Below are 20,306 nucleotides of genomic sequence, written 5' to 3'. Positions count from 1 at the left end.
TCTGTTTGGAAGGGTAAGTAATGTTTCTTAAAACTTATTTCAGTTTACGCATCACATACACACATATACACATACACATGAAAGCACAAATTATATACCTAGGTACAAACTGGAGTGACGTGAAATGCTATCTACTGTGGACTGGAGTAAAAAAAAGAAGCATTTGGAAAACACTGTACTAGGTGCTCAGGCTCTGTTAGAACTTATGCAGATCACTTGCTTTCTCTATGTCCCTTTGATTCACAGAGGCTGAAAAATTATTCGTGGGCATAATAAAACCAAGGCCACCTCCCAGCAAAGGTGGCAAAGGGTTCCCATGCAAAGAACCTGCTGGGACAGGTTGTTCCCAGCTCCCGCCAGGGAAGGGGTGGGGGGCGGCGCTGCACCTGGGGAGGAGAGAGAATCGTTCACTGGTTCTGCAGCCACGGCCAGGTCCTCAGAGGGACCGTCTTTGCATTCCTGGCACTGGGAGTGCCGGTGTGAGTTCACACAGAGGGCATAGATGGCATACTTCATGGCACAGAAGCTCCGGTAGAGTGTCAGGTTCTGACACCGGCTCAGGTGCGCAGGGACCGTGGCGTCAGTTGGATCTGAATTATAGAGAGAAACAGGCAGAACTTCAGAGATGCTTTTTTTTTTTTTTTAATTTATGTTATTTTTGGCTGCATTGGGTCTTTGTTGCTGTGCGCAGGCTTTCTCTAGTTGCTGTGAGTGGGGGCCACTCCTTGTCGCAATGCACGGGCTTCTCATTGCGGTGGATTCTCTTGTTGTGGAGCATGGGCTCTAGGCGCGCAGGCTCAGTAGTTGTGGCTCGCGGGCTTTAGAGCGCAGGCTCAGTAGTTGTGGTGCACGGGCTTAGTTGCTCCACGGCATGTGGGATCTTCCCGGACCAGGGCTCGAACCCGTGTCCCCTGCATTGGCAGGCAGATTCTTAACCACTGCGCCACCAGGGAAGTCCCAGAGATGCTTCTTTCACGCAGGGGCTGCATGTATGGCTGAAGCAAAGAGATGCCACACTGCTAATCCCCTAGGTGTTCTCACCCTCTCTCCTTTCTGGCAGTGTGATGTGTGTCCCTTCCAGGCCTTTTTTTCTATTCAACAACTTTCAGTCTCTCGGTTGCCTTTTCCCCACCAACCTCCCCTCTACACGTCTGTTCAACCTAGGCCTCATAGCTATTTAACAAATCTTTCCCTTACATTTCTTAAAATACTTGCTTTTCCTTTTTTAAAAAAATAAAACTTGAAGTACATGTTTGGTCTACCTTTCGAATGCCACATTACCCAAGAGACAGGCTTAAAATGTGTTTAGATTGAGAAATAAGAGAGCAAAGGTAACACGGTGTTTAAAAAAAAAAATACTTGATATTTTTAGGAAAGCCCTGAAGCAGACATCATGAGAAAAAACATAAACGCTGTTGAGATTCCGTACACTTGTTTAATAATTTATAATTTTTCATTAAAAATTTGTTTTGAATTTAGGAGGGAGGAAGGTTACCATCTTTACAGAATCTCTAAACATCTTAATCTACCCCTAATTCTTATCATAGCAAAAGTATAACCTGTTCAAAGAAAAAACATTAAATGTAATAAAGCAAAAAGAAGAAAAAAATACCACCCATAAGCCTACCAGCTAAACACAACCACTGCTACATTCTGGTTTAACCCCTTTAATAGTTTTGTGTACATGTGTATGTGTTTGAGTGTAACATTTTATATACTATTTAATTTTCCTACTTCTTAAAAATCCTTTAGAGCATAAGCATTTGATTATGTTTCTTTACAAACTAAATCTCTGCTGGATGCATATAGCTCTACTGAATGAATCCCTGTCTAGGCATATTCCTCAAGGGCAGGACATTGGAATAGTTAGGGATGTTTTGCTACTACAATGCTGCAACAAGCCCCTTTAGGTATAGGTTTCCTAGTGATTACTTCTTAGAAGCTTGGCCTCGCCAAGGTCAGGGTAATAAGCAGAACAAAGTCAATATTGTTCTATGGTCTTGACCTCTTCATGGCATTGTTGCCCAGAGCCAGGACTTGCAAGCTCGCTGAGAGGGAGTGGCTCCTTACATTTTTGCCCCAGATGCCTCTCTTGCCTCACCCTAGTCCAAGCCCTATTATCACTCCTCTTTTGCCTTTTCCAAGTTCGAGTTCTAAGTGTGTTCTGGTGGGTCACCAGGGATAGATTTCAAACACTTCTTCGGAAGCCTTTTGTACTCGTATGTAGAAAACAGAGAGTTCCAGTTTCTTTAGGAAATCTGCTAAACAAGTTGTCTACCTTTCCAAAAAATATACAATGTAGTAACACTAGTTTTACAATTAGTGGTAGGTCCTTTAAAAAAGTAAATCAAAGCAATATCTAGGCTGACAGACATCTACTGCCATATGAGAATGTTTGTTTCTCTCAAAAGTAAGGTCCCCGGCCTGTGTAGTAGGTTGTGACCACACCATCATATGATTTTTGAGAGCAAAAAAGAGTGCTTGTTTAATGGGGACTTGAATTTTAAGCAAAGATCTAAGGTTAAAACAAGGCTTTGTGGGCTTCCCTGGTGGCGCAGTGGTTGAGAGTATGCCTGCCGATGCAGGGGACACGGGTTCATGCCCCGGTCTGGGAAGATCCCACATGCCGCGGAGCGGCTGGGCCCGTGAGCCATATGGCCGCTGAGCCTGCGCGTCCGGAGCCTGTGCTCCACAGCGGGAGAGGCCACAACAGTGAGAGGCCCGTGTACCACAAAAAAACCCAAAAAAACAAGGCTTTGTTACTGTTTCAGGCAAGTCTTTCTTCTAAAAGAAAAACTCTAAAAAAAAACTCAAAACAAGAATCTTCTAGAAGAAAGACTCTTTACCTGTTCAATAGACTATGAAGAAGATATGGGAGGGAAGGAAGGCACAAAATGTGCTGTAAGAAAGCTTATGAAGCATGGAGAGACTCACCAAGAATTTGCATAAATACTGCCAGTGACGATGCTGTGAGTTCAGAGGGCAGCTCCTAATTCTGTTCCAGTGAAATGAGGGTATGCTCATGGCTCCTGAGCTGGATCCATGAGGACAAATGTTCCTATGGAATTGTTCTCATAGGATACCCTAGGCCTCATCAAGAAAGGGGAAGATGTCCCTACATCTTGTCATCTGATTGTGGCAAACAGCACTAATTTAGAGGGTACCTGCTGGACCACCCATCTTGATAGATCCCAGCAATCACATCTAGATAAATCTTGTGCTGTAAGAAACATCTGCAAGATTGTCCTAAGAGGGAACCTTGCCCAGGTCACTCCATCGCCAACTCACCATGCTCTTGCTGGGGGTCCTTGGCTGGCACCTTCTGTAGGAGCTTGAGGACATCTTCCTCCCTGAGGGCTGGAAGGTTTGTAAGGTGATGGAGAGAGTAGAGCACTGAGTGGCTTTCTCCACCATGTAAGTGACACAAGAGATCTCTCTTTGGTATGGGGTTGCTGAAAGGGAAAGTTGGGAGGATGGAAGGGGAGGCAGTTTATATAATTGCTTTGAGAAAGACCAGTCTCCATTCCCTCTTATTCTTTCTCTCTGGCCTGTAACACCACAGGTTTCACTTCCCCAAACACTAAATTTCAGTTGGTCTATGATAGAGGATAGCATTTGTTTACCCCCAGGGAAGGACATTCATCAAGCTGGCTTTACTTGTCTAGTAAGGACCTAGGAAGGGCCTCTGTGCTCAGCAGGGTCTAGAAAGGGCCCACAGATTAAGCTTCCTAATTTCTGTAATTTTCCTAGCTGAGAGCTGACACAAGCTTCTCTGCTTTTCTTTGAGTCAGGGCCCCTTGCTACTTCCCGCAGTGGCCTACTCGACTTCAGAAGTGCTGGTGAGGTGGGTGAAGAACAAAATAAGAACCCAGATCCAGGGAAGACCCAAGGCTAAGTTATCAGGAAAACACAGGGCCGCGCACACATTTCAAGAGGCAGTTGTTGAATAAAAATGTGATCTGAGATAACACGTGGCTAAGAATGTGGACCACACTCACTAGCTGTGTGACTTTGGGCATGTTATTTAACACCTCTGGGCTTCAGGTGCCCCACCTTTAAAATGAGGATAATATTGGTGTTTACCTCACAGGATTATTGTCAAGCTTAAGTGAAATCATCACGTAAAGGGCTTAGAGCAATGCCTGCTGTATAGTAAGTGCTCAGGAGGTGTGAGGTTTTGTTCTTGTGATCACTGTCATCCTTAAATTATCCTCTAGTTATGACCTTATGGCTGTGGTGAAGATAATCACTACTTATGCTTCTTTCCTGGTTTAATAGTTGGAACAATTATTTGTTGCTGGTCAACACTGTCAACTTAAACCATTTACAGGGAAGATGTCTTGAAATGGCCACACGTGCAGAGCATGGGTCAAGTGTGCCCAGTGGTGGGAAGAGGGCTGGCTGTGCAGGGCCATACCTGCTCTGCTGCACACACCACTCCAGGACCTCCAGGTGAGCCCACAGCCCATCACAGGCATCCCTGAGGAGCTTATCACAGCCTTGGTCCTGTGTTGATACAGGAGAAGAAAGAGACGCTGACTCAGGCACCTGGGTTCAGAGATGTGACCGATTTCAGGACCCTGCATTCTGCCTCAGCCCAAAGTGCCACCATACTCATTTCCAGAGATGCTTGGGCTTCAGAGTGAGAGTTACCTGGGTCCTGTGGAGTGTCTGGAGCAGCCTCTGGGCTGACGCTAGGCTCTGGCAGTGTGTCCAGCCCAGGAGCACGAGCAGTCGACTGAGAGGGCTGAATTCTCTATCTAGCAGGCAGCCAAGACTTGGGAAGTCTTCCTCCTTCAACAGGGTGAGTGCTGTCACCTGGAAGCCAAAGGAGGCTGCTAGAGGCAGCTCTGGGGACTTGCTGCTAATCAGGGTAAGAAGCTTTTCAGTATAGAAGGGAGGTTTCTGACAATGACAGAAGTGGCCAGTTGAATACAAAGTGTTTAGGAAAACACTAGACTGTAAGCTCCTAGAAGGCAGGGATTGACTTCTGTTGTACCCCCAGATCCTAGCATAGTACATAGTACATAGAATGAGGTTAATAAATAGCTGTTGAAGAACTTTCCTGGTGGTCCAGTGGTAAAGAATCCCCCTTCCAATGCGGGGGATGTGAGTTCCATCCCTGGTCGGGGAACTAAGATCCCACATGCCGTGGGGCAACTAAGCCCATGCGCCACAACTATGAGCTCGTGTGCCTCAACTAGAGAGCCTGCCTGCCACAACTACAGAGCCCACGTGCCCTGGAGCCCGCACACCACAACTAGAGAGAGAAAACCTGCACGCCACAGCTAGAGAGAAGCCTGTGCGCTGCGACGAAGAACCTGTGTCGCAACGAAAGATCCTACGTGCCGCAACTAAGACCTGACACAGCCAAAAAAAAAAAAATACAATAAATAAATATTAAAAAAAATAGCTGTTGAATTAAACTAAAGTTCAGTTGCAATCTGGAAAGAGAAGGTTAGAGTAATTAGAGTCCCCTGTTAGCTAGGCAACATATCGCTGCCACTGTCTTTTCTTCCTTGCACCCTCCGGAAAGCTTACATGTATCCAACATTTCAGTGCCTGCCCAAGGACTGACACAAAATGCTGGCAGTTCTAATTATGAATGATACTGGTTCTCAGAGCCTTCTGGAACTGTGGGATGGACACAAACTAGATGACTCACTGCTAATTAAACTGCTTTGTGTTGGATAAATGAGTGCGAGAGAAAGGAGGAGTGAAGAAGCCTGGAGAGAGTCCCTGGGTACTTGAGTGGTGAAGCACTGAGTTTGACTTACCAGGATCTGCTCGAGGAAGTGCTTGCTGTTGCTCAGGCAGTAGAAATAGGCCAATTTCCAAGCCTGGGCTGGGTCAGGATTGGAGAACAAGGCTAGCATTGCCCGCTCAGGATCTAGATGAGCCAGTGAGACTGAAAATCAAACCAGATGGGGTTACTGGGGAACTGGACTCTTCTTTCCTAAGGTAAAGCCCATTTGAAAAACCAATTGATATGAGAGTTCACTCTTTTAAAAAGTTAAACCAGGTTTTCTATACTTCTCTCTTAAAGACTCTTTACTTCTCTCAGTAGTTTCTGAAAAGTTCTTTTCTGCTATGACTATTACTTTATTTTTTTCTCCATCACTCTTTCTTAAGCTATGAAAGCTGTGCTTTCACAGAACATCTTGCCCATTTTTGCTTTGCTTCTCCCATTAGGTTTCCTGAACAACATGGAAGGGAGCAGGCTAGAGGGAGTCAGAGGGGCTGGGCAGAGTGGAATGAGAGAAGCAGTGCAGGGAACACACCTTTTCCCGAGGGTGTGGTCGTCGGTGGCTTTTCTGGGGCCTTCTCTGCATAGGTGTGGCCATACAGGGACACCAGGCCCCGCCCGGCCTCGTGCAGCAGGCAGCCAAGCAGCCGCTCCTCCCGCAGGGGACTCCCCTCTGCCCTGCTGGCCTCCAGCAGTTCCTCACACAGGAGACGCAGCTCAGCCCCGAGCGGCTCTGCAGGGCAGCGCAGAGTCCGCAGGGCTCCGTAGATGGCATCGACTGCCCCTGGGTGCCCGGTGGCAGGACCCCGCAAAGCTCGCAGTGCCTTTCGAATGAGGTCCACCAGCGCCTTCTGCAGGAACCAGCCTTGGAGGCCCGTGTCATCTTCCTCCCCAAGCAGGAGCTCCAGCAGGGCCTGCGCAGGCTGAGGGGCCTCCCGCAGAAGATCCCAGAGCAGAGAGACAGCTTCTGAGCTGAGCCAAGGGGGCCAGCTCTCTCGCCTCTGATTTCCATCAAGCACAGAGTCTGCCGCATCTTGTGCTAAGACCGTGTACAGCTCCTAAATAGGGGATGAAGAGAGGGATGGGCGCTATGTCCAGAATGTTATAACTTACACGCCTTCATGTTTTCCTCTTTTCAGTGTATATATATGCATGTGTGTATATACAACAGTAGCAATAGCAGATACTTCTGTAGTAGTTACTATGTGCCAGGTCCTTTACACAGAAAAATTAAATTAATACTTACAACCGCCTTAGGAAGAAGACACTACTATTATCCTCGTTTTGAAGGTGTCCTCAAATCAGGGGGTTGAGGCAAAGAGAGATTTGCCCAAGGCCTCCATGCTCAAGCTAGTCACCCCCACCCCCATTGCCTCCGAAACGTGCACTGTCAATCTAAATCAGGGACTGCAAACTCATAGACCAGGTAACAGATGGGAATAAGACACTGTGCCCAGCTCAAGGCATTTAAATTCAACTTTTAAAAGAACACTACAGACCAGTTTTTAACCCCTGATCTAAATCCCAACCAAGATTTTGGATACAGAATGTAGTAACACTAGTTTTACAATTAGTGGTAGGTCCTTTAAAAAAGTAAATCATTCTTCATCCTTCCCTAAAACCTTCCCCAGTACCTCCAACTCACACAACTCTCCCTCTTTATTGGGCTTTCAATGTTCTTAAAATTAGTACCATATGGCTTAGTACCTAATTGTGCCATGTGTGTATTTCCTTCCTCCCCAGCTAGATTGCAAGCCTTTAAAAGGCAAGATCTCTGTAGCCTATAATTTGTTTGGTAGGTTATTTCCCACACTTCAGCACCATTTCTGTGGGTGGTACTCAGGGATACCTGTTCAGTAACCACCTCCAAGATGGTCACAGGACCATGAGTCCTTGACCTAATACAAGTGAAAGTCCCTACCTTAAATCCTATTGTGAATATATCTTCAGTTAGCTGGTGGCTGGGTCATGAAGAAAATAAGTATTGAACCTCAGAGCATCCCTCAAGCACTTAAGTATAGATCTAGTTAAGATTTTGAATCTGCTCCCAGAAGGCGGTTGTAAGGATTAGCTATAACACATTCAGTGCACCTGTTACAGAAAAGGTATTCAGCAAATACATACTAGTTCCTTTCTCCCTTTATATTCCCTGCCACATTCTGGTGAAAAATTTAAACATCTAGTTTAAAACCAAGTTAGGTATTCCTTTCACATGAAATAAAAAAAAAATTAATCCTCAGCTATGATTAGTACTTCTGGCCAAGCTACCTCTAAGAATTCTACAATCAGATAAGTTTCCCCTATCTCTAAATTCCCCTCAAGGGGCCTCCACCTAGCCTGGTCTTGCCTGAGAACAGAGAACTGCCAACATCTTGGGGACCTGTTTCTGCTGGATCCCTGAAAGCTGAATTTGTTGAGTGACTGAAAACCTGGGCAGACAGATCCAGGGCCCTCTCTCACCTTGAGGATGTCCTCTGGGATGTCACCTGGGAGGTCTTCTGACAATAAAAGAAACTCAAGTTTTCTCCGGAAGCCAGCTGGAAGTAACTTCTAGAAGAATCATAAGAAGGAAGCATAGATATTAAGCATGTGCTTTAGCTGACAATTATAAATAAATACTTCTTTCTGGTTCATCTTATTTCTGCTGTTTTCTCTAAGATAAAGTACTTCTGACCATTAAATTCCTGGGTATGTCTTCAGACACTTTTCTTTATAAACGGAAACAGCTAAACCGAACACATTCTCCTCTTAAATACTAACACTTAAATCCCACACTGTTTAGCCTCAAATGCCAAGGCTTGTTTATTTCATGTGATTTTTTGACTCTAACTTGAAGTCCTCCAAGACTCTCCCTTGCAGTGTCCAAAACACCCAGTTATGGGTAAGCTGGGATGGAATGGCCCACATGATCCTCTTTTGGCCTAAACCCATTTTTGGTATTCATTTTTAGTTGGAAAATAAAAGTAAAGGGGGAGAGATCTAATGTTTATGAAACACTTATTATGTGCCAGGTACTATGTGCCGTATTTTCATGTGTTTTTAAAATCTCATTATATTGCTAAATCAAACAAAACTATGGCATCAGGATGTTTTTAAAAATAATCTTCAGTAGTGATGAAATGGTTAGGAAGTATTTTCTAATCATTTCAAGCATGAAAAGGAAAAAGTGACCCCATTGTTTGTTAATGAGACAGGACATCAGAGACTAATGTATAAAGGAAGAGAAAGCCTCTGACTCTTCCTGCACCTGCTTGTTTCACAATAACTTCCCCTCACCTGGTCCTTAAAACTAAAATGATAGTCCCCCTTTCTCCAGACACAAATACAAATGAGATGAAAGTCTGGGACTAATTCTGACAGGCACTCTTTTAAATTAGAGACACCTGTAAATCATGCCATCTGAATGCTTATATAATGCTAATGATTGGAAGGTGTAGAGAAAATTCATTCTGGCAAGCTGAAAGTTAGTGATTCTATCAAGGACTAAGAGGAAGGAATAGATAAGCCCAGACAGCAGGCCCTTAACAAAAGAACTGGTTAAGATTTTAGGACTTTCATTAAAATCCTGAAGACTGACTAGCTTGTATCTTTTTTTTTACTGGTGAAATTACTTTATGCATATGCAGGGTCATAGACAACTAACATTCCTAAACCAGGCAAGAATTTGCCCAATGTTTCTAAGCACAGATTTTCTTACTATAAAAGCAAGGCATGTTCAATGCAGAAAAAGCAGAGAATACAAACACGCAAATGAAAACACACATACACAACACCCCCCCCAAATCTTTCCACTGAAGGAGAACTATAGTTACAACTGTGTTCAAAGGGTATTCAGACCATTTTCTACATATGCATATATGCATGCATAACAAACATACTGTTTTCTAAATTTCTTTTTCTTCACATAGTAGAATATAAACATCCTCCCATGTCACTGTAAATTCATTTACCACGTAATTTTAATAGTGCCAGGGTATTTTACAAGTAGATTAATCAGTCTTGAATTGTGGACATGGGAGTTGTTTCTATTTTTCCCTTATTAGAAGCAGCATGCTGTGAACATCATGCTGTTCACGTGATAAAAGATAAAAGGGCAGAAGGCAAAAATGGATGAAGGAAAGGGAAAATGGAATCAGTTTCAACGAATAATTCAAAAGGAGCTTTTGGCAGCAGGTGGGAGACTGTAGCAGGAGCAGCCAGCAAGCCCCTAAAAGATGAAGTCCAGTTCTGGCTTTGTAGAACTACCTCAGGAACACATTTGAAGTCTTGGTCCTTGTATTAAGTTTTAAAACTCTCTGAGGTCCTTGTATAAAGTTTAAAACATTCCCACGACTGTTTAAATAACTGAGGTACTGGAGCTTTAAGGACCAAATGATCTTCAATTCTGGAAAAAACAACTCTTAGTCTGTGAAAAGGAACCAGGGAAGTGAAATCCACCTCCTGATCTGGTTGACCAACTGTCCAGAAATTTAACAACCACCAATCAGCCATAAAGTAAACAAATACCCTCTGCTGAGGCAAAAGTTCACCTGGCTTGACAAATTCCATGTTTGTACTGAAAAGCTCCTTAGTCAGTAACAATAACATTTGTTATTTTTTTTCTTTTCTCTTCGAAGATACTATTGAATATTTTAGCTGAAGATGTCTCTTTTAGATCTGAAACTACAGCCAACTCTTAAACAACCTGGGGTTGATTATTTTTCAGTTTTGCTTCTTTTCCTTCCCTCTCCTGTTGATCTTTTTGTCATTTCTCTTTGCTAGACCATTACCAAAAGCCTGGATAATAAATACATTTAGATTAGTAACTTCTGGTGCTTTTTGACAGCTATGTGAAGAAGGGTAAGTGTCAGGCCAAAGCAGAACTAAAGACAAAATTCATTCTGATGACTGAGAAATTAAGAAGAAAATTAGGCTAAATTATAGACATTTACAAAATAGAATTTATGGTTTCTTGTGGCTTACCTGGCGGCGCAGTGGTTAAGAAGCTGCCTGCCAACGCAGGGGGCATGGATTCGAGCCCTGGTCTGGGAAGATCCCACATGCAATGAAGCAACTAAGCCCGTGTGCCACAACTATTGAGCCTGCGCTCTAGAGCCTGCGAGCCACAACTATTGAGCCCACATGCCACAACTACTGAAGCCTGCTTGCCTAGAGCCCATGTTCTGCAACAAGAGAAGCCACCACAGTGAGAAGCCTACGCACCACAACGAAGAGTAGTCCCCGCTCGCCGCAACTAGAGAAAGCCTGTGCACAGCAACAAAGACCCAACGCAGCCAAAAATAAATAAATAAAAATTTAAAAAAAGAATTTATGGTTTCTTAATTTTAAGTCTATGTAGGCTAAAAATATTGTTGAGGTGGAAAAAGCAGAGGACTGATGACTCGAAGGCAGAAGACATTGGTTCCAGCTCCAATTTTGCCAACTAACTTTATGGTGTGACCCTGGGCAAGTCATTTATTTTCTGAGTCAGAGGTTCCTCACTTAAATCTTAAAGTCTCAGGTTTAATACAAAATTGCCGAGAATTTTTTTAATGGATATCAATTTCTGATAATTAACACATATTTCTAGAAGTGCTTTGAATGGTAATTTTTCTTAAAAAAATAAAAACCAAAAACCCTTCCTTACAAGTTTTCTTTCACTATTAATTTGCACACTTTGTTTTCATATTTGGTAACTTTTATTTCAATTCATGTGAGTTGTTAAATTATTAATTAATGACGTTTAAATCTATAAGATTTCACTGTACTGGACTAGTTAAAATAAGATTTTTGGATGAACAACTAAGTTTCAGTTCAGCCCATTCTCCCTTACTTGAGTATTATGAGGATTAGACTTTATTCACTATCTTGTCACTTTCACTGAGTTCTGCAAAGTTCTGTTTGGGCACAAGACTCACAACAGTATTTAACACAATAGTATCACCTCAGATGGTAGGTTAGTGAATTAATGCCAATGTAAGTTAGTGAATTAATAAATGAATTTAGGTAAAGAGACAGCAGTAAATACTTAAGCCATTCTCACTGTCAATACTGAGAAAGGAATATGACGAACCTCAAAATACAGGAAGTAACAGACAAAAGGGAAATTTCATAACTCCTTCCAAGTTCTTCTCAGTCTTGGCCTCGGGCGAAAATTTTAAATGTAAACCTACTTACCTTTTCCAGGGCCAACCATTTTTCCAGCACAAGAAGCCAGACCCAGGCTAATCTTTGAGGGTTGATATCCTGTCCACATCTGAGAAATGTAAAAAGAAAAAATTTCTAAACAAAGAGTTTCTACTGACCTTTTTTTCTCTTTTGTGATCCAAGATTTAGATTTCACTACTCAGTCTGTTTTAAACCTGAACTGGCAAGACACTGTCCTGAGAAATTTTTGAATGTATGTGACAGATCAATAAAATGAGAACCAGAACAGAACTAGCAGCTTTCATTAAAAAAAAAAAAAAGTCACAATTCTACCTCCACCTCCCTATCTAGTTTTTAAAACAAACTAATATTACACAGAAAGCCATAAGAGCAAAGCTATCTGAAATAGAAAACTTGAAATCTTGAAAACAGAATCAAATAGTCAAAGAATAAAGGAACTTTATAAAAATTTATTTTTAACTCTATGCCAGAAACAGGATTATAGGAATTCATAAGCCTTTCTTTGAAGTTAGTAATTTAAATTAGACAGCAATTGGCTAGAATCCAAATTTAAGGGAAAAAACAAAGGAAGAAAAGAATCATGTAAATCTCCATTCTATATGTGCTAATACAGTACTTTCTCATAAGTAAATGCCGGAGTAAGGAAAAGTGAGGGAGAGACTGAACGTTTAACTCCTATACCACTAATTGTTAATAGCACTGCCAGGCAGAACTTCATTCAAAATTCAGATAGAGAACATTGGTTGCCAGGGGACAAGGGGGGATCAATGTACAAAGACGTATTCCCAGGGAGCAAGGGAATTCTTTTGTGGTGATGAAATAGTTCTGTACCTTGATTATACTGGTAGTTATATGAGTCTAAGAATGGATAAAGATACACAGAACTACACACATAAAGGTGAATGCAGACTGGGACTTCCCTGGCAGGCCAGTGCTTGGGACTCTGCACTTCAAATGCAGCGGGGTGCGTGGGTTCGGCCCCTAATAGGATCCCGCATGCCCTGAGGTGCAGCCAAAAAAAAAAAAATGAATTCAGATTTAAAAAATGGTGAAAACTGAATAAGGGCTGTAGTCTAGTTAACAGTACCGGTGTCAACTTCTTGGTTTTGATATTTACTATAGTTATATAAGATGTCACAATTGGAGGAAGTTGGGGAAAGGGTACTCTTTGTATTGTTTTTGCACTTCTTGTGAGTCTATGCTTAATTATTTCAAAATAAAAAGCTTTAAGTGTATTCACTTCTGGTCCTTTGTTAAAGCTACAACAGTATCTTCAATTTCACAAGCAAGAAGGGAGCAGGTTTGCTCTTTTGGGGGTAAAGAAAATGCTTTTCAACATAGTTGCACTATCTACTTTAATGATAATAAACAAGAAATGGTGGTTCCAGGCTTAAATACCGCTCCAGATGATAATTCAAAGCCAAACTGATAAAGTAATAAATAGGCATGTATTATAGAGGTAAATTTTCAGAACATGTGAAATACACTCTACCTTTGTTAACTCTTCAGAGGTGATTGAGTGAGGCACATGGACCAGAGCTCAAGTATAGGACCTTGTGTCTCCCGCTCTGTGACTGCCTGGCAGGACAGAGTTCCCTTACCTCAGCTGACTGGGACACATGACCAGCGCCTGAAGTATATCTTCCACCTTCTTTGGGATATCCCCTTGGGCCTCGTGTAGCTGAGGTACACAAGCCTGTGCCAACTCCCATTCTCCTCTCCGAAGGCATTCACAGAAAAATCCAAAGAGCTGCTTCTGAGAAGCAGTTTCCTCTTCTCCAAATGGATGATGCATTTTCCCAGCACAGAGTGCAGGGAGATAGAAAGAGATGAATTACTCAAAACACATTGTCAATTTTCTCACTCGTGGAGTACCTCCTATAAACAACACACACCCGAGTCAGAAGAAAAGGAAGGAACTATATTTAGACAAACTAGCCGTACTAGGAAAGGCGGGGCTTACTTTTCTAATTAACGTTGTAAATTTGATTTGACAGGTTACTGTCTCTTTTGGGAAGTTCCACATTTCCCCAAGGGGTGGATCTCATCTCTCTAGGCGCATCCAATATTTAACGAATATTAATCGTCATATTAGCCCGCGGCGCAGACCCGAAACTCCACTTCCGTATTTCCTCCTGAGCTTTCTGCCTAATCCGGCTCCAAATCCCCAGGTGGTCGCCTCTTTACGGATGAGAAATTCAGCAGGAACCTCCCTAGTTTGAGCCCTCTTTTAAGGCAGAGGATTGAAGATCAGGAGAGGAATCTGTGTCAGAACTGGAGGGCAGTTGGGATTGGGGCTCAGGGACGCTCCCTACCGGGGTCGTGGAGAGCGCTCCCGCCTTCCCTGGGGCGCCTTACACTCACCTGCTCCCGGCGTCCAAATCAGCAAAGCTTCCAGCGCAGCCATGTTTGAGCTGAGTCAGGTGACAAATCCAGTTCAGAAGGTTGAGGGGGGGAGAGGATGACGACTGACAGCAGCTACTCTAATTGGTCAATCGAGGAAATATGCAAATAAAGCGCCATATTTGTTTGGGTCACGTGATTCCACCTCCGCGTTAGAGGAAGCTAGGAAAGAGGTATCAGCTACCTGGTTTAGGACCACCGCCCACGGTTTTGACAGATCCTCCGCCCGTTAATTGAACTGTGTGCTAGGGCCTACTTTAGAAGCTGAATAAGATACGGTCCTTGTCCTCAAGGAGATCACAGTCTAGTGACAGGGTGCAGGTCAATAATTAGGATGCAGTGGGCTAAATTATAAGATAGAGGTATGCACGGGGAGATGGGAGCAAAGAATGAGCAAAAGCCTTTCTCAAATAGAATAATCTGAAACCGAGTCTTAAAGTAACAGTTTACTAGTTTGCTAATCACAGCTGCTTTTATACTGAACCTTCTGTTCGGTTTCCTTGGTGTTCTTCAACTATAGACTCTCACGTTTCCCCATTACATATTTTCGGTTTGAGCAATTTCATTCAGCATTTTCCAAACTATTTCACCACCAAAGTGTGGTGAAAAAAAGCAAACCAAAACAAACCAAAAGCTCTCTTGCAAAACCTCTTCGATGATTGGTGGATTCTCATCTATTCCCAGAAAACTAACATGTCTCTCTGGTCCATTAATCAGTTTTTAAATGAAGTGACAAAAGAAAGAAGAGAGAAAATTAGAAGCAAGTTTTTTCCTGGCTCATATTCTCCTTGCTGATGTTCCTCCACAGGATTTTGATAATCACTATATTGAGAAGTTGGGACTCGCAGACTTATTACAGAATGTGAACTACAATTCCCAGCAAGCAACGGAGCCGACCTGGGCCTGTGCCTACGTTTTATTGGATATTTCGCCAGGGTGACGACCCAACCAGCGCTTTGTTTGTTGCTTTGCGTCCCTTTCCGCGGGGAACTGTGTGAGGGGTAGGGGAAACTTTGAAAGTTGGATGCTGCAGACCCGGTACTGGAAAGTTTCATGTGGGGGGCGGTTTGGGGAATTGGGGTGCGCTCATTATTTCCTGCTCCCTTTCTGGGCCAGTGTTGTTGATATCGGGGGAGCGGAGAGTCACTCTTGGGTGCAGGGCACACCCCCTTCGGTCCATAAGGATCTTAATTTGAGCCCCGCCGCAGATCTGAGGCGTCTGGCTTTCCTTTGTGGGGGACGCTTGCAAGCTGCACCTTGTTGGGAAGAGTTATTGTTAGGGGCTTCTGGGGTGATGTTTTCGCTTCTTGATGTCCACCCGTCTTCCCACTTGTGGGCAGTTTGAGGTCTAGGCAGGGGAGCCCGTCATTAAGGGAAGTTTAGTGTCTGACCCTCTTCAGATGGTGTTGAAGAAGAGGTATTTAATAGCGTGGAATATGGAGTCAGATCCCTGGGTTCGAATGCTTACTCCACCATGTGCTAGTTGTTAGACTTCGCTCAAGTTTTTCAACTCAATGCCTCAATATTAGTCTGTAAAATGGGGTAAAACATCTGAAGCTCTTGGAACAGTGGCACCTAATAAGGGCTCAAGAAATATTAGCTATTATTTGTTAATTCACAGTTTTCATTGACCATCTAACATGTGGATTTTTTTTTTTCTTGATGAGGAGAGGATTCAGTTTCCAGGATTGAACATCTTCCCTCACACCCTCAGTTACGTGCTCGTGCACACACACGCAGAGCAAGAATTTACGGTTTCTGGTGGAAAAAACAAACATGCAAGACATAACAATACGTTAGGAAGATTATCGAACAAATGTGTACACAGTGTAATGAGAACATTGGAGAGGAAGAGCCTAAGTAGCGGGAAGTCTTTGTGGAGGAAAGTCAGGGAGGCAGGGAGGCATTTGTGTAACTTACCAACGTTACCGCCGGAAGGCAGGTCACGTGAGGCAACTAATGCTGTTTTCCTGAATGAATTGATCATAATCCCTAGCTTTGAGCACTACGGAGCCAGGCACCATCCACATCCTTTAACCTTCTCTGCATTCCTATGAAGTGGATATTTGAATGATGCTTGTATTTCAGATGAAGAAACTAAGATACTGGGAGGCAAGTGATTTTGCCAGAAAGGCCAGAATGTGGGCCTTGCAGTCTGATATATGAATGTGAGGGAAGTGAGGGACCAGTTTATGAAGAGGCTATAGGCCATCATAAGAAATGTGGAATTTATACTGTGGTCTCATGGTCCCATGGGTGGTTTTAAAGGATGAGAGTGACAGGATTGGAGCAAATTTTTAGGAGGCTACCTCTGACAGGATTGTGACTTGCAGGTCAGTTTGGTGCTTATTCCTCTCTGCTTCCACAGCACATATATATTCCAATGACAATACTTGCTGCATGACTGTAATTATTTGTGTATATATCTCTTTTCGTCTTTTACTGTGAGTTCCCAAAGGGGAGGAAATATACTTAGATGATTCTTGTGCCACAGAAGCGCAGCAGAGTGTGTGCTTAAGAAGCATCTGTGGAAGGAACAAATGAATATTTTTGTTTGTTTTCTTGTTTGTTTGTTTTGCGAGGCAGGGAGTGACCAGAGGCTGTATGCAATAGTCTAGGCAAGTGATAGGAGTGGTCCTACTAAGGCAGAGATAGCAGAGTTGGTCATTGTTAAAGTATTCCAGGTATTTTGGGGTTTACAATTCTCCTTTTTTTTCTTTCTTTTTTTTTTTTTTGCGGTACACGGGCCTCTCACTGTTGTGGCCTCTCCCGTTGCGGAGCATAGGCTCCGGAAGTGCAGGCTCAGTGGCCATGGCTCACGGGCCCAGCCGCTTTGCGGCATGTGTGATCTTCCCGGACCAGGGCACAAACCCATGTCCCCTGCATCGGCAGGCGGACTCTCAACCACTGCGCCACCAGGGAAGCCCCAGTTCTCCTTTTTGATTGAATTTATCAGTCTAAATTGTGTCATTGCCCAGAGCTACCTGATCTGTGAAGACCCTAGGCAATGATACAGCAGATGTCACTTGGTAAACTTTCTTTTTGAGAGACAGAAACCAATACTGACAAATTCCCTTTGAGTGAAATGAGAGGGATGTATTTTATGTTTGTGGGAAGGATGTATGTGTGTGAGAGAGAGAAAGAAGGAGAGAGAGCGGGAGAGAGGAAGAGAGTGTTAATCTGATCCGAGAATATAGATGTTAAGTAGAAATTTGGGCCATGGTATTGGAAATAAATATCTACATTCTCAGTATATATTTTTGTTCCAAAATGTGACTCTTTTTCTGATAATTATATTGTTTTATCCCCTGGAACAATGAAGAGTTCCTATTTCTACTCTATTCAGAGGGTATTTTGCCATCTGAGTGAGATACACAGCTTCTCCTTTGCATGAGTTATTAAGGGAATCAGAGTGATTCTATTCTAACTCTCTGAAGACAAATATATCATGAGCCTCATTTAGCCCTCACAGGGTTCAACCAGAAGAGTGAAATTTAATTGCATGTGGGGATGTGAGCAGCTAGTATAACGAAAAAACAATTTCAGTTTGTAAATAACACCTGAAATAATAAAATCTCATTTGATTCAGAAGGTTTGTTCTGATTCATAGAAAAAGGAGAGTTTAAATATGATTACAGACTTGTAGTACAGTATACTGGTTAAGAGGCTAGGCCTAAGAGTCAGACTTCCTGGTTCGAATTCTGGATCTACCATTTACTTTTTCTGGTAACAGTGGAATGGCTAACCTTTCCAGGGTTTAGTTTCTCATATGTAAAAATGAGATCAGTGATCAATCTTCCTTATAGGGCTGTTGAGAAGCTTGCTTTGGAACAGTGCCTGGTATACAGTAGGTGGTCAATAAATTTATTGTTACAGTGCAATGAAAGTAAAGACTTTCTGAGAGTGCTGTTTGGAAATATGTGTATTAATTACACATCCAAATAAAGTTTATAAATGCACTGAAAATCTTAAGATGCTATATAAATGTGAAACGGTGTTATTATATTTGTGTAATAAGTTTTAAAGAATTGTGTGAATTGCACATTCTTATATGGTTTTGTTTCTCTGTGTGCATGTTTGACAAACGGTTGTCTCCCCTGTTTAAAATATTTGGAAAGATTTTATTGCCTTCCTTTATTTTATCAGTAATATTTTAAATACCATACGTTTCATTTTGTATGTGGAGACGCTTGAAGGGTTTTTTATTTTGTAGAGTGTTTTGGATAGCCCATCTACTGTTGTTTATGCTATTTTCCAGCTCTTTTTCAAGGTTCTTCTTTATCTTGCTGCATCTGAAGGCATGGGTAGCAAGAAACTAAGACGAGTGGGTTTATCACAAGAGCTGTGTGACCGTCTGAACAGACATCAGATTGTTACCTGCCAGGTAAAATTTATTTAATTTTTTTCAGTGAGAAACTTGAAGTACAAATTAATCTTTTTTTTTTCTTTTTTTAGATTTTTTCTTTTGATGTGGACCATTTCCAAAGTCTTTATTGAATTTGTTACAACATTGCTTCTGCTTTATGTCTTGGCCTCTTGGCCATGAGGCATGTGGGATCCTAGCTTCCTGACCAGGGATCGAACCCACACCCTCTGCATTGGAAGGCGAAGTCCTAACTACTGGACCGCCAGGGACGTCCCACAGATTAATATTGTGTACCTAAATAACTCTTAATTACACCTGAAATATGAACATTTAGGTTTATAAGAAAAGATAAATATGGTGCTTGCTAATTTTAAGTAACAAACCACTTAGCTTGTATTTCCAAATGTGATTTCATTTATCCAAATGCAAGATTTTTGCATTTTGGGTGGGGTTGGGTGGGGAGAATGCTCATAGCAGAAGGTGAAGTACACCTGTGCCATTTATTTGGGATTCTAGAGAAGTTTTGTCCTCATAAAAGAAATTTTGCAGTTACATGAGAAATATGACTCAAATGAGGAGATAGTATTCAAAATGGGTAATTTGTCTTGAAAGCAAGAAAAGTTAGTAGTTAGGATTATTTTCCTATTGATGGAGTGAGAGAAATATATAAGCAGATGTTGTATATTTAAGCAAAAGAGTAAAGCAAATCCCTCTTAGGAGGTTAAATAAGATTTAAGGTTTTCTGTTAGGATTTAATCCTTAATAAGACAGACTTTCAGAGTGTGCTGCAATATTTAAAAAATTGCTTTGTGTGTTAATGATGTCTCTGTTATGCATTTTATAATCCTCATGTTCGTACTTTGAAATACTCTTAAAAGTATGAAATTTAACATTTCATTCCGTAGTTTTATTTATTTATTTGGCTGCATTAGGTCTTCGTTGCTGTGCGCGGGCTTTCTCTAGTTGCGGCGAGCGGGGGCTACTCTTCGTTGCGGTGCGCAGGCTTCTCATTGCGGTGGCTTCTCTTGTTGTGGAGCACGAGCTCTAGGCGCCCAGGCTTCAGTAGTTGCAGCATGCAGGCTCAGTAGTTGCGGCATGGGGGCCCTAGAGCACGCGGGCTTCAGTAGCTGTGGCGCGTGGGCTCTATGTCACGCGGGCTTCAGTAGCTGTGGCACGCAGGCTTAGTTGCTCTGTGGCATGTGGGATCTTCGCCCGGACCAGGGATCGAACCCGTGTCCCCTGCATTGGCGGGCAGATTCTTAACCACCGAGACTCTAGGGAAGTCCTTCCATAGTCACTTTTATTTTCTTTCAATTATTAAATACTCCCTCTGAATGATTTCATAGCTTAGGAAGAAACTCATTTTTTTTAAAGTAGTACAACCTCGTATTTATTTATTTTAACATTTTTATTTGAGTATAATTGCTTTACAATGGTGTGCTAGTTTCTGCCTTACAACAGAGTGAATTAGCTATACATACACATACATTCCCATATCTAACCCCTCTTGCGTCTCCCCACAACCCTCCCCATCCCACCCCTCCAGGCAGTCACAAAGCACCGAACTGATCTCCCAGTGCCATGCGGCCGCCTCCCAATAGCTGTCTATTTTACATTTGGTAGTATATTTAAGTCCATGTCACT

General features: G+C 42.6%; 2 protein-coding genes across 5 annotated transcripts in view; one reads left to right on the top strand and one right to left on the bottom strand.

Annotated features, from left to right (window-relative positions):
- ZFYVE26 (zinc finger FYVE-type containing 26) overlaps nt 1–14,312 on the bottom strand; it is a 62,109-nt gene extending 47,797 nt beyond the window's left edge. The window contains exons 1-10 of one of the 3 annotated variants that reach the window (XM_082647679.1): nt 14,258–14,312; nt 13,495–13,771; nt 11,903–11,981; nt 8,207–8,296; nt 6,282–6,804; nt 5,778–5,908; nt 4,654–4,818; nt 4,418–4,506; nt 3,289–3,452; nt 387–590 (exon numbers count right to left, since the gene is read on the bottom strand). In XM_082647679.1, the coding sequence (XP_082503805.1) occupies nt 387–590; nt 3,289–3,452; nt 4,418–4,506; nt 4,654–4,818; nt 5,778–5,908; nt 6,282–6,804; nt 8,207–8,296; nt 11,903–11,981; nt 13,495–13,688 (1,639 nt within the window). In that variant the 5' untranslated portion in view covers nt 13,689–13,771; nt 14,258–14,312. Of the gene's footprint in view, nt 1–386; nt 591–3,288; nt 3,453–4,417; nt 4,507–4,653; nt 4,819–5,777; nt 5,909–6,281; nt 6,805–8,206; nt 8,297–11,902; nt 11,982–13,494; nt 13,772–14,257 lie in introns of those variants that run through there. The other 2 variants (XM_082647678.1, XM_082647680.1) reach the window with 2 other exon arrangements.
- Nucleotides 14,313–18,575: 4,263 nt separating this feature from the next.
- Nucleotides 18,576–20,306, top strand: part of RAD51B (RAD51 paralog B) — a gene marked incomplete at its 3' end in the record, with an annotated part of 683,831 nt that continues 682,100 nt past the window's right edge. For both annotated transcript variants that reach the window (XM_082649495.1, XM_082649494.1), the window contains exon 1: nt 18,576–18,680. In XM_082649495.1, coding sequence (XP_082505621.1) covers nt 18,597–18,680 — 84 coding nt within the window. In that variant the 5' untranslated portion in view covers nt 18,576–18,596. The remainder of the gene's footprint in view (nt 18,681–20,306) is intronic.

The sequence above is a fragment of the Grampus griseus genome (assembly GCF_964374135.1).
Source record: "Grampus griseus genome assembly, chromosome: 2".
In the NCBI taxonomy this organism is placed as follows: domain Eukaryota; kingdom Metazoa; phylum Chordata; class Mammalia; order Artiodactyla; family Delphinidae; genus Grampus; species Grampus griseus.
Note: the sequence above shows the minus strand (reverse complement) of the source record. Positions and strands in the feature narration are given on the sequence as shown.